Here is a 14024-nt window from a genome sequence, read left to right as displayed (position 1 = left end):
CCTTCCTCACCACTTCAAATAACATGCCACCCAGTGTCTTGTGGCAAATTTTGACACTCTTCATCTATCTGAATCCAATCCAATGGGACCTAACCATATTAGAAGTATGCAGACAGGTTTGCTATCAACACTCAATCTCCTGACTGAATTGTTAAAAAGTCATAGCAGTTTGATAGAACCAAATGAATATCTCTGCCATTTCAAAGGTTGTTTAAGAATCATGGGGTGTTTCCTCTCTAAAGGACATTTAAGTAACAGCTTGGTTTTTATAACTGCCAACAGTTATAGAGTCATACAGCATGGAAACAGACCCTTCAGTCCAACTCATCCAAACCAACCAAGTTTCCCAAACTAAACTAGTCCCATGTTTGCTTGCATTTGGACCATGTCCCTCTAAACCTTCCATGTTCATGTACTTATCCAAATGCCTTTTAAATGTTGTAACTGTATTGATATCTACCACTTCCTCCGGCAGTTCATTCCACATATGAACCATCCTCTGTGTGAAAAAATTTGTCCCTCAGGCCTCTTTTAACTCTTTTTTCGCTCATCTTAAGAATATGCATCCTGGTTTTGAACTGTCCCCATCCTATGGAAAAGATGATTGCTACTCACCTTGTTTAATGGCCATCGTGAGACTATCTTTTAATTCCACATTTATTAATTTAACCTATGTCCAGAGACCAGTAGCCTTGTTCCCTAGGTAACATATGTAGTGACATTATCACTGTACCACCACTTTCCCAAATAAATCTAAGGATGATTCAGCAGACAGCCAATATGCTAATATACATTATAATTTTATCAAACGCAATAATGCAATTGTCAGTGTCTGTTTGGATAGACTGGTTGTGAAAACAAATGACATTAATGTTAATCAGAATTTTTTGTAACTGCTTGCTTTTTGAAGAAGTTCTGAAATTGAGATTCTCATGGACCGTTCAAAGATGACAGCAATGCATTTCTTTATACAGATGTCATTATTCACTTTTCTCTCTCTTTCAGATCAATTTGGAAGCTAGAAACATAAAACTCCCCAGGCTACCTATGGGTTCATACACTTCCTCATCATCAACTCAACAAAATGTTTTTGAGGTGTGTGCTTGCCCAAATGGCAAACTGTTCCTTTCGCAAGCAGGAGTGGGCTCCACATGCCAGATAAGCAGTAGTGTCTGTCTATAAAATAAATTAAAAATAAACCTTTGCAGGGACAGAAATCTACAAGTATCGCCAGCAATGTCAGGCCTGTTGAATTTGGACATTTATTGGCGGCCATAGCTGTGTGGCATCAGCCTGCTGGACATCATGGGAAAGGCCTCCTAAATAGACACTTTGTGCTGACTGTCTTCAAACCCTGTTCAAAGTATTGTTTCAGTATAAGCGTTAAAAACAAAACAGGAATAATTTATACTGAGACATATTGCTATAACATCTCTGTTCAAAGAGGGTAAAAACAAATGTATGCCTTTGCCTTAACTGAATGCACTCAGCAAGGAAAGCACATTATTTTTAAGTTTCATGTGTGTAATTTGGAGTGCAAAGATTACACAATGTGTAAACTGATTAATATCCAGTACTGACATTGAACCCAGTAATCATCAGGTTTTGGACTGTAGGTGCTTTGATTGAGTATATTAGGAAAGAAAAGAAATGGCTTAGCAGATGGCATGGCAAGGTTTGGCTCATTTATTTGCTAACTTTTAGCAACAAATTGGTGTGTTGGCAGTTGTCAGTAATCACAGCAATCCCATTTTGAGGGTTTTTTTGTGGTACACTACTAATGTATCCCAGTTATTGTTCTTTTTTAAAAAAAAACCTGACATCATTAAAAGTCAACTTATTAACAAATGCTTCCATTTTTAATTAAATTTTGTTTTTTTTTAATTCAATTTTTTAATTAATTGAATTAGCCTTGATGAGTACTTTGGTGCAGCATTGAGGGAGTACGACCTTTTCAGAGATGTGACCATTTTAATAAGATGTTAAATTCATCCTCTATCTGCTGTTGTGGATATAAATAAAGCTATGGCACTATTCAAAGAACATGTGCCTTCCTTAACCAACATAACCATCAAAAAACAGACAACATGAACTGCCACATTTCCATACATTACATTGATGATGACGCTTTCAAATTATTTGATTATGTGTGAGGTGTTTTTGAGAGACCTGATAAGAAGCTGCATAAATGCAAGATCTCTCTTATTGTAACGTAAATAATATTTCAGTGTTTGATTCTTAAAAGTTTTTGCATCATTATAAATTTTCACCCCTAAAATTTTTTTGTGTGTTTTTTGTTTGTCACTGTAGTTATTATCTTTAACCATCACCTGAAAATATTTTGAAGAATTTGGAAGGTTTATCTTCATTTATATTTTCTTCCTTTTGATTCACCTCAATGCCACTCATATCCAGCCATTTACATCATCTGGAGACCTGCTCCAGGTTTCCGAGAATCTTGTTGATGAACCAGTTACTTCTTTAGATGCATGACACTTGTCTCCACAGGTGTATTTATGAGAAAAATTGAGCATTCCCCTTTTCTTTTACCTGTAATATAATGCCTGATCTTCTTTTGCCACTTTTCAGACAGATCAGGCTCACTAGGTAGAGAATTCTGTGGACATTCTTTCAATCAGCAATTTAGAATCTGAGTGGTAGGACTTTTTTTTTCTCTATTCATTCATGGGATGAGAGCGTCATTGGCTAAACCAGCATTTATTGCCGATCCCTAATAGCCCAGAGGGCAGTTATGAGTTAACTGCATTGCTGCTAGTCCAGACAAGGTAAAGATGGCAGTTTCCTTCCCTAAAGGAGCAGATGGGTTGGAGTAATGTTTGCTTTATTGAAAAGTGGACAATCTTTTAGTAATAAAGATGGAGATATTAATTAATTAATCCCCACAACATTTCACAAGGTTAAACAATTGGCAAATGAATATTTGAGAAAAGATGATTTGAAAGCAATGACAACACTGAGTAACTAATCGCATTTGCTACTTTTTGACTCAACACAGTTAGAAAAGATAAGTTTTGTTTAGAAATAAACAAAGAATTAAGTCATTTAAGTTACAGTGCTGTGGTCTAAACATATCAAGGCCATTAACGTGTAAAACAGTGTAGTTATTCCAATATGCAAAGATAACCAGTAAAAACGCTACTGTCAATTAAACCATGCTGATATTTAAAGGCAAGAATGAGTTTTTGTTTGGAAAATCTGCTGGAAACTGATTGACTAAAGTCTCAGGTTTTAAAGCCATTGGTGTAATGGACTACAGTCTACAACCTGCTGATTTTGAGGGAACTGTAATCAGTGCACTCCTGGTGTGTATGTACTGGTGTGTTGTGGTAGATCAATAGAAAAATATTTTGGGGTTTTTATATATTATGAACCTACTTTATGGCTTTGAGTTACTGAGTAAGAAAGAGTCACAGACCAAAGAGTGATGGGAATTCAGCCACACTGTCCATACATTATATGGTGCTTACTTTCATGACTCTGTGAGGGCTTGGTAAGGTGTCATCTTATTTCCTGTCAATGGGATCAAGACCAGGGCAGACCACAACAGCAGGATTTGCAGAAATTAGCAAAATATATCGGAAAACTCTCAGGGGCAGGATTGGAAGTGAGGCCAGAGGAACAGGTCTTGGCTGACCAATATATGTACATTATACACATAGCATTTAAAATTTTGGAGTTTTTTTGAAGAACCAGACAAAAATGCCAAATCCAAAGTTATGAGCAGCAAGCTACTTTGCATAAAGCTACAGTCAGTGTTCAGGAAATGTCCATTACTACCACACTGTCCACTTCGTTAACTTTAGAATTTAAATTGGATCAGCCTCAAAATTTTTATTTATTTTCTTTTCTAGTAGACACATGATTATCAGTCTGTTGCACACTATAATGTTTTCACTGTGACAGACAAACTTTGTGGTCACAAAGAATAAAGCCTGTTCATTTTGAAAAGAAATTGTGTTTGCTTTTTTCTAAAAAAAAGGCAATAGTACTTTGAGGCTGATTTTTCATGGCAAGGGACTTTCACCGATGCCAACTGCATGTTCAAGTTAAAATTTATTATTTGAACAAGAGCTGTCAGCTTCTTGCTGAAGTAACGCATATATTTGGCACAGGCACCCCATATCATTAACAACACTGAATAAATAGGCCCACCAGACACCTCAAATTAACTATAGTTAAATGTTATTATTGTTTACTGGTAAATATTTATGTAAAAATCAAATTTAACTGTTGCTGAAATGATACCATACCATTACATAGACCTTGTAGCATTGAAATAGGCCATTCAGCTCAACTGAAAATAAGAGTATTTATACCGCACATGAACTTCTTCCACCCTATTTTGTCTCAGTCTATCATCATAACCTTCCATCCCTTACACTTTGAGGTGCTTAACAAACTTCTCCTGAAGTGTATCCATGCTATTTCTCTCCTATGCCACAAGTCAGTGGAATAAAATTAAAAGGAAGCAGAAGGAAATACCCAATCATAGGTACCTTTCACTCTTAAACAAACAACTGAAGAAGGGGAAGGCCAAGGAGGAGAATGGTAATTGATTTTTTAGTGTCATTACATTTGAGATATTTTGGAGCATTTTTGTTTTCTTCAACACTTTGATAGTATCTTATTTTGATTCTGCTTTCTGTTAATTCATTTATTTATTCAGTGCAACATCAAAGCCTGGGGAAATACTAGAAATTGTTCTGAGAAAAGACTTCATTCATTGATAGCATTTGCATCCTGTTTATAAGGAACTTGTAGGATCATCTTTCCTGGTTTTGTTTGGTTATAAATCAGCTTAAATTGTCAGAGAAATACTTCTCTAAAAATTCTTCGAGAGTCATTGGTGTGTTGGAAGTTTGTAAGTTTGTTCATCAAAGCCTTGTCAGTTTATTGCTTTCGGCAAAATTATAAACATATTTAAAAGAACTCATTGATGTTGTTTCTACATATTGCAGGCCAGAGGAAGCTTTGTTCCATAATTAGCGATAAACAATTTTACACCATATTGTTGAAAGCCTTTCCACTGCGCATGATGATAAAATCCCAATATTTCTGCATTTCCAGTACTTCTCTTCTATCCTAATGATCTCATAAAGATGGTTCTTCAAATTGGGGATGTGCTTGCCTTAAAAAGTGTTGCTGGATTTAGTAGATGCAAGCTCTTTCCTAGTTTGCTGTCATTCCTGCCCTAGTGGGATTATGCTGACATGTACTTGAATGTTGGGAGAGAAATTCAGGTTGCAGAACCTGCTTGAAATAGTCAAAATGCACAGCTGTTGAACATATTCATATGGACCCAGATTATATATAATTTATTTTTTCTAAATTACCTCCATTATATCACAATGAAGCACTTTACTCCCAATTCCTGGCCTTAAATAAAGAAAATATGTATTTTGTTTTTATACTGAAATGCATAACACAAGTAACTATTGTTATTAATTTTAAGCTTTTTTTCTTTTCCCGCTTCTTTGATTATCGTTTAGTCTTCCTTCCATTTTCCATCTAGAACAATTGAGGAAGCTTTGTGACTGTAACAATGAAGTGTATGAATGTAATCTGTATTAACTGCACCCTACTTTCCATTTTCTGCCATGTCTCCCTTTCCATGAGAAAATGCCTTGTCTATTTCATTCACCCCTCTTCCCCACATCATCTCTCTTACTAGTAATTTTCCCCCGGATTAGAAATTGACTATGGGAAGCTTACAGGGATACAAATGCATACTGACCAATCATAAGTTTTCAACAGAGTAATTCATAGAAACCCCTACATTGTGACTTTTTTGTTTGCTCGAATTTTGATGTCCCAGTGAGAGTCTTACATGGTTTAATATCTCCTCACAAATCACAAGTCTTCAGGCAGTTTGTGGTTCCAACTGTACTGCGAGGGTGTGATCTTTTTAATTGTTAATGAACATTAGAAGGCTACATCTTCAATAAGCTGTGTCAGAAGAGTGAGGATCAAGCTGGTTTTCATTTGTGTGTTACCACTACATAAGTTATATCAGGTAAAGTATAAATCAAAAATGAACAAAAAAAAACAGGAATATGCATTTCCAGGCTCCCAGCCAATAACCTGAACAATGAATTAGCTCGAAAAATCATACAGGGTGGATAGAATTACAATAGTGTTTTACTGAAATACTGTTCTTTGCACTAAAGCAGCAGATCTAGGTCACAATAATGACATGAGAAAGTTTTAAACTAAAAGTAACCTAAGATATAACTTAGTCACTAATGTCCAGGTAAGAATATTAACTGAAACATGACAAATGTGAGCTTACCATTCAATAGGATGTACTGGGATCATGGATTAAGTGTCAAACAGACTATTTAAAATATCCTGAGCAGTTCCTGAATATACAATAAGTAGTTGAGAGGTTGATAGGTGGAGCAGTCTTGTTTATTTCTACGATGTTCTTTGGTCACTATAATACCTCTGGGTTACTTTAGAAGCTGTGGGATTTGCAGCTCACTGTGGGTCTTGGCTACCATCAGTTGTGATACAATTTTAAGAGAAATAATGCCACAACATGGCAGAACCAAGTAGAGTGATTACCTTGTTATTGAAAATCTCTTAAAATAAATTGGCTCTCTAGTTTCAGCAGAAGTCCCATTAAAATGATAGATAGTTCCAAGTATTTGCTCGTGAACTATCAAGAGAGGCTAAATAAGCTCAATCTATTCTCTGTGAGGTAATTGTGCAAAACTAGGAAAAGTGAATAGAGGTGCGCTATAGGAAAACAATAAGCATAAACATAACAAAATGTCTTCACAATTCACAATATGATTGTTAAATAAATTATTCCAAAACAAAATAGGCTTCCAACTGAACAGGAATGTTGGCCTGATACTAAAGAATGGGAGAGATTGGAAAAAAGCTACAAAATAAGATGCTGTAGGTAAGGCGGTTAGATTTTTCTTCTTTCTGCTTACTTATTGTATTATAGTCTATAAAGCAGTTCAAAATTGATAGGTTTACCATGGGTTGATGCCCTTGTTTCTGTAAGTAACTTGAGATCGAGGCTGAATTCTTCTCAGTTTACACAAGCTCTACTGTCAGTCCATATCTGAGGATGACAAGGCAAATAGTTGTCACCTTCTTATACAAGATTTCTGCAGATTGAATTATTTGTACTTTTATTATTTTATTTTGATAAACTGTATTTAAACTGTAGCACTAGATTCAATCTTATTTAAGGCTTAGCAGCGAGCCTTCAATGAATAACACCAGCTAATGAAACCCGGACTTTTATACTGAATCGTGGTTGTGAGACAGCTTTTTATCACTTTCTTCACAAGCAAGTGTTGCAGAGAGTTTTGTGGCTCCCATTGAGCCTTCACTCACGAGGCCTGATAACTTCAACAGTGATGTATCAGATACTCAGAGCATTTTGCAACTCCAGCAGTAGAATGTTGGACTTCAGTGCAGAACGTTTTGGTGATGTTTATATAGCATTTCAACTATTTTCCTTTTTGCTAGTGAGCTGTTTTGACTTTATGTCACACCGTAGGGTGATTGATGAAGGCCTTCCTTCTTTATGAGTGAAGCAAACACATTGTCAATGAGACTTCATAGCAGCATCTATAGCAACAGGAATAAACCCACTGTACAAATCTAGAGGATGTCTGGCTAAACACAGCAGGCAGAAAAAAAGATAACATAAAGAATAGAGTTTAGAACCTCACTCCTTCCAACTTAACATGTAATGTGATAAATGTGGGAATTTTTGTGCAAACTCAATTCAAACCTTGCAATAACTTTGTTGCTTCAAGCTAACTCTGAACTGACTAGTCTGTGTAGGAACTCAATTCAATAGAAATGGTATGAATTCAGAGTTAATGATAAACTGGTATCAAAATGACCAGATCAGCTAACATCTGGCATCTCCATTTCCATTCTACTCTCTCAAAAATGCATATTCTGGCATGACTTGGCATTATTTTGATTGATGGGGATTCATCTTGGAAACATTGTCAAACCCAAAATTACAACTTGAAGGTATAAGTAGCACAGAGATAGTAGGAACTGCAGATGCTGGAGAATCTGAGATAACATGGTATGAAGCTGGATGAACACAGCAGGCCAAGCAGCATCAGAGGAGCAGGAAAACTTGATGTTTCAGGTCGGGACACTTCTTCAGAAAGATAAGTAGCACAGTTGGTTTGTCTCTTTGCTTTTTACCAGTGGGATCCAGTCTCAAATCTATTTGAGTAATGAAAATCCTGCTGTTCTGATGGTTATGAGGGTGCAACATGAATTTATACTGTATAAAATAATGGTAATTTGGCATGAAGTGATGGTTTTCACTCAGAGTAACAATCACAAATATTGAAAATGCAAGTGTTCCTTTAAATCAGCATGGGGTTGTCACTTTCTAAGAATGGTTTAAATGTTTTTTCTTTGTCTGAGAAAGAAGAACCTGAAGCTGAAGTTAGCTCATGCTATACCTTATTTGAGAATGCTTCATGATGGTATTGGGTCAAACAATGAAAAATGCATTTTGGTCCAAGCACTAATGTACATCACCGAGATCAGCATAAAAAATACCCCACACAATAATATTTAAAAATCAAAAGTTAAAATACAGCAATCAATTGTGATGGGAAAAGCTACGTGCTGCTCGGTAACAAGAAGGCTTTTACACTTGTTTGTGTTCAAACCGGCTTTACATACTGCACACATACAGGATGTATATAATTTCAATATGCATCAATATTGAAGTGGTGGCTGCAGAAATCAGATATTGCATATATATATATGTGTCAAGGGAGAATGAATCCTGTGATGTTGTGGGTATATTTAACACCTCTAATGGTGTCGGTATAATGCCTCGTAACATATCAGTGCAGATATGGTGTCAGTACAAACCAATGTGAATGGACTTCTCCCATTTTATTTCTACTTCAGTTCAGAAGTCAAAATCCTCTGATTTTTCACTCTGTAAGCAAAACTGTGTTTGAATCAATATTATATTGACAATTATGATTTTGATTGTCAGCTCTGTGGATGAATATTTGGCTTTTCCTTCTGCATTTGAATATTTTAAACATGATGAGAAAATCCTTGCGTACACTATGCAAACAGAAAGCATTTATATGAATTGCAATAATATTATACATAAAATCAATTATATTGTATTATGCTTTCTGTAAAAATGAAAATATAAGAAAAATGTTTTCTATTTGGGAGTTTGAGCTGTAATCCTGTAAAATGTAATCTGATCATATTTATACTCTCACTGTTTAGAGCCCTTAAAGTGTGATTGAAGCTGTTCTGACGTAAATGATGAAGACTGTGAATGTTTCCTCTTTTCGCTGTTGCATACCTTCTTGTTAGATTTTAAATCCATTTTACTTTACACGTGTGGACGAAGTGGAACAAGCCTCCCAGAACTTGTCTTTAGAGGCACTTTTACATTTAAACCCATGCTGGTTGAAAAAGTGCAGAGAGCAGAAGGAGCTCAGTACTCACATTGTTGCCAAAGCCCTCTAATGTAATCATGACAAGCCTCACCACTCCCACTTTGTATGAGCCCTGTCAAAAAAAAATTGAAGGCTTAGAATAGAAGCAACACTTTATATTAGCTCTTGAGTGACTGACTGAGGCCAAACAAAGATATTTAAAAAAATAACAAAGTGTGAAGCTGGATGAACACAGCAGGCCAAGCAGCATCTTAGGAGCACACCTAAGATGCTGCTTGGCCTGCTGTGTTCATCTAGCTTCACACTTTGTTATCTTGGATTCTCCAGCATCTGCAGTTCCCATTATCTCTGATTACACTTAAAAAAACACGTTGTGTCATCACAGAATTGTTGCTCTTTGACTGAGCAGTACTCTTCCGGAATCTCTGTTGGCAACTAAATATGTTTTTGAAGGCATTTATTCCCTGTCCACATGCAGAATACTTTCTCACAATATTATACCTCAATAATTACAATAGCAACTGACATGCAGACGAAAGCCCAGCCATTTGTTTGAGCATGGATGTATCAACTATTTGAACTAGATTGGCTTTACTTTGAATTTAAAATGGAAGTCAGATTTAGGCAAAGCAGTTACAACATAGACATGCAGAATTGTAATAGGCTCCTAAAGCAGTTGACCACTCAGTGCATCAAAATCCTTCTCGCGAGGGTCATTTCTCAATCAAGAAACTAACCTTTCAACTCGGAACACTTTTTGATTAATTGATAGAATAAATGTCATCTTTGTCCAAAAATAAATTTTAGTAACCTCATATTTTATGCCAATAAGACCATAAGATATTGGATCAGGAATAGGCCATTCAGTCCATCAAACCTGTTCTGCCAACACTCCTCACGTCCGCTTTTCTGCCCTTTCCCCATAACCCTTGATACCCGTACTGTTCAAGGATCTATCTATCTCAGCCTTAAATACACGCAGGCTTCCGCCCTTACAGCTCTCTGTGGCAAGGAGTTCAATAACACACATCCAAACATTGTTTTATCTTATACATTAATCATCAGATTGTTTGCCTCACTCCTAAAGATTATCAGGTAACTTAGAAATAGGAATGGAAATGCTTTTGGCTCAAATGTTCTGACAAATCCTTAAATAAATGTAGATGATCGTTGCCTGTGATGACAATTTGGCTGTTCATGATCTAAATCTGGAACTGGCCAATGCTGAGTGCCAGGCTTTAAAAATTGGTTAGATTGTTATATGAACTACCTGAGGTTTAATCTGCAAACGAGACTGAACACTGTTTATAAAATCTGTCTACTCTCCTTTTCTTATTTTGAATGTGAATTGGGTGTGTTCCGACATGGACGGACAATCTGCTCTGCTGGAATAAGGTGCGATTGGTAAAAAAATTAGAGTCTGCTGCACATTGAATTTCATTCCACATTACCTCGCATGTTATTGTAGTTTGGATTTACATTCAGCATGACAACAGCGTAGAGCTTATGAAGAAGAAACAGGATAGAAAACATTGACTACAAAGTCAGCACTTGCACAGAATGTAGAATGCATGTTTTACAGTTGAATTAATGCAGAAGCCAGTGCACATTGGCAACATAATGTCTTCAACAAGTAGACAATATGGGACACCACTGAAGTCTTTTACTTTTCACATAGAACTCAAATAAAGTCTATTAGTACCAGGGGACAGGGAAAATGGCAGTATTCTAATCACTGAGTGCTCAATTCTACCTGGTGAAGAGACCATGAAAAAAGAGAGGAGAGTAACTTTCACTCCTGCTCATGTCTCCATGTCAACTCTTCCCATGCATGGTAAGCACGATATATATAAAAAAAACTTTAGTTAAAACTGTTCACTTTCCAATCTGTGAATATCTCGTGACAATTTTTTACATGTATAGAACATAACAGGATTGTACACTTAGAGGAAGAGTTATGTTACCTAGTCAAATTATTAACTAACAATTATGTTAGTTAGTTTCCAGAAGTTATAGCAGCCCCCTAAATAGATTACAGTTCTATTACATAGGGTTGAATGATTGTGCAGTTTTACAAGTGTTGAATGTGTAACATAGTGAAACACTTAAATTTATATACAAAGGCTTATCAAGTGTTTTGGAGAAACCTCAAACATACAAACATTAATTGGTTAGAAGGTCAGTAATTTTGCTCACAACACAGTCTTGCAAAAGTGATAATGGGAACTGCAGATGCTGGAGAATCCAAGAAAACAAAGTGTGAAGCTGGATGAACACAGCAGGCCAAGCAGCATCTCAGGAGCACAAAAGCTGACATTTCGGGCCTAGACCCTTCATCAGAGAGGGGGATGGGGAGAGGGTTCTGGAATAAATAGGGAGAGGGGGGAGGCGGACCGAAGATGGAGAGAAATGAAGACAGGTGGAGAGGAGAATATAGGTGGGGAGATAGGGAAGGGATAGGTCGGTCCAGGGAAGACGGACGACACCACCCACGCCCTCCACCTCCTGCAGAACTTCTAATTCCCTGGCCCCCAACACCTCATTTTCACCATGGACATCCAGTCCCTATACACCTGTATTCCTCATGCAGATGGCCTCAAGGCCCTCCGCTTCTTCCTGTCCCACAGGCCCGACCAATCTCCCTCCACCGACACCCTCATCCGCCTGGCCGAACTCGTCCTCATCCTCAACAACTTCTCTTTTGATTCCTCCCACTTCCTACAGACAAAGGGGATGGCCATGGGTACCCGCATGGGCCCAAGCTCTGCCTGCCTCTTTGTAGGTTACGTGGAACAGTCCCTCTTCCGCACCTACACAGGCCCCAAACCCCACCTCTTCCTCCGTTACATTGATGACTGTATCAGCGCCGCCTCTTGCTCCCCAGAGGAGCTCGAACAGTTCATCCACTTCACCAACACCTTCCACCCCAACCTCAAGTTCACGTGGACCATCTCCAACACATCCCTCACCTTCCTGGTCCTCTCAGTCTGCATCTCAGGTAACCAGCTAGAAACTGATGTCCATTTCAAGCCCACTGACTCCCACAGCTACCTAGAATACACCTCCTCCCACCCACCCTCCTGCAAAAATTCCATCCCCTATTCCCAATTCCTCCGCCTCCGCCGCATCTGCTCCTAGGGTGAGGCATTTCCACTCCCACACATCCCAGATATCCACGTTCTTCAAGGACCACAACTTTCCCCCCGCAGTGGTCGAGAACGCCCTTGACTGCAACTCCCGCATTTCCCGCAACACAGAAGGATTTGCTATTTACTCAAATGCTCTTGCGCTTTCTTCTCTGTCAGTATTCATATTTCAAACCCAGTGATTGAAGGTAACACCAACAGACTGGGAGAAATAATTGGACCTGACCAGGCAAGAAAGCTGAAATTAACTTTGCAGAGATATTACAATTGACAAACAATATAGGGGCCCCTGTGATTATATTATTTTAATTGTGTGCATCAACACAATTACTTGGCATTGTTACGTCTGTAACTGAGCTAATTTCACCAGTGATATCATTGTATTCATAGTTTCACTGAGATTATTTAACAGAAATGTAGTAGTCTCCATTTGGAATCTAATCACAACTCTATGCATGTGTTTAATGTTCAACGGTGTTCTCATTACAATGGGCACAATATGAAAGAAACAATACATCTTCCTTTCACTCCAGTGGATCATTGACAAATTGACAATCACGTGTGGTAATCTAATTTGAATAAATTAAAACACTGTTGCTTTTTCTTTAGTTGAACCTATGAATTGGCCAGATTACATACCCAGTACGATTTAAATCTTAGGTAATAAAATGTGAGGCTGGATGAACACAGCAGGCCCAGCAGCATCTCAGGAGCACAAAAGCTGACGTTTCGGGCCTACCCCTTCATCAGAGCCCAGCTTCAGACTGTTATGCTCAGTGCATAAAATGCAAAAATCCTCATGTTAACTGCCTGATTTGCCTTACAATGGGCAAGTACGCATTCTTTTGCAGAATCACTTAAAAATAATTACATCTAACTTCTTAAACAACAAAGCAGTAACAAAAATAAATCTTAAAAATTATTTTGGGAGCTCATAGGAGGTTGCAACGCTGAAATTACACAAGCTCAAGCTCTCTTTCACCAATTTTATTGTGAATCAAAGAACTGAGGATGCTGGAGATCTGAAGCAAAAACAGAAATTACTGGTGAAATTCAGAAGGCCTGAGAGAATCTATGGGGAATAGTAAAGCAGAATTAATGTTCCAAGTGATGAAGAATCACCTGATTCAAAATGTTAACTCTGCTGTCTTCCCATACATTCTGCCAGACTTGCTGAGTTTCACCAGCAATTTCTGTTTTTGTTGCCAATTTCATTACTGTTTAACTTTACTTTTAAGCCCATGTGGATAATCTAAAACATAAAACTCAGTTTAACTAAACAGATATCTTTAGAAATACAGCCCAAGGAAACCATCACTAAAACTCTACTGTCAACATTCTTATTTTTACCATCAACCTGGAATTCAACTGGACTCACTATGTAAAACACAATGGCTACAAGAGCAAAGAATATTGCGGTGAGTAA

At 37.5% G+C, this 14024-nt stretch overlaps 1 protein-coding gene across 6 annotated transcripts in view; it reads left to right on the top strand.

The window, feature by feature from the left end:
• The window catches only part of sgcd (sarcoglycan, delta (dystrophin-associated glycoprotein)), a 483273-nt gene extending 473970 nt beyond the window's left edge, over positions 1–9303 (top strand). For all 6 annotated transcript variants that reach the window (XM_048543422.2, XM_048543425.2, XM_059650607.1 and 3 more), the window contains one exon: positions 1006–9303. In XM_048543422.2, the coding sequence (XP_048399379.1) occupies positions 1006–1182 (177 nt within the window). In that variant the 3' untranslated portion in view covers positions 1183–9303. The remainder of the gene's footprint in view (positions 1–1005) is intronic.
• The last annotated feature ends 4721 nt before the right edge of the window (positions 9304–14024 follow it).

Source organism: Stegostoma tigrinum, chromosome 13, assembly GCF_030684315.1.
Source record: "Stegostoma tigrinum isolate sSteTig4 chromosome 13, sSteTig4.hap1, whole genome shotgun sequence".
NCBI lineage: Eukaryota > Metazoa > Chordata > Chondrichthyes > Orectolobiformes > Stegostomatidae > Stegostoma > Stegostoma tigrinum.
The sequence above is the reverse complement of the archived record's forward strand: the minus strand, read 5'-3'. Positions and strand labels throughout refer to the sequence as shown.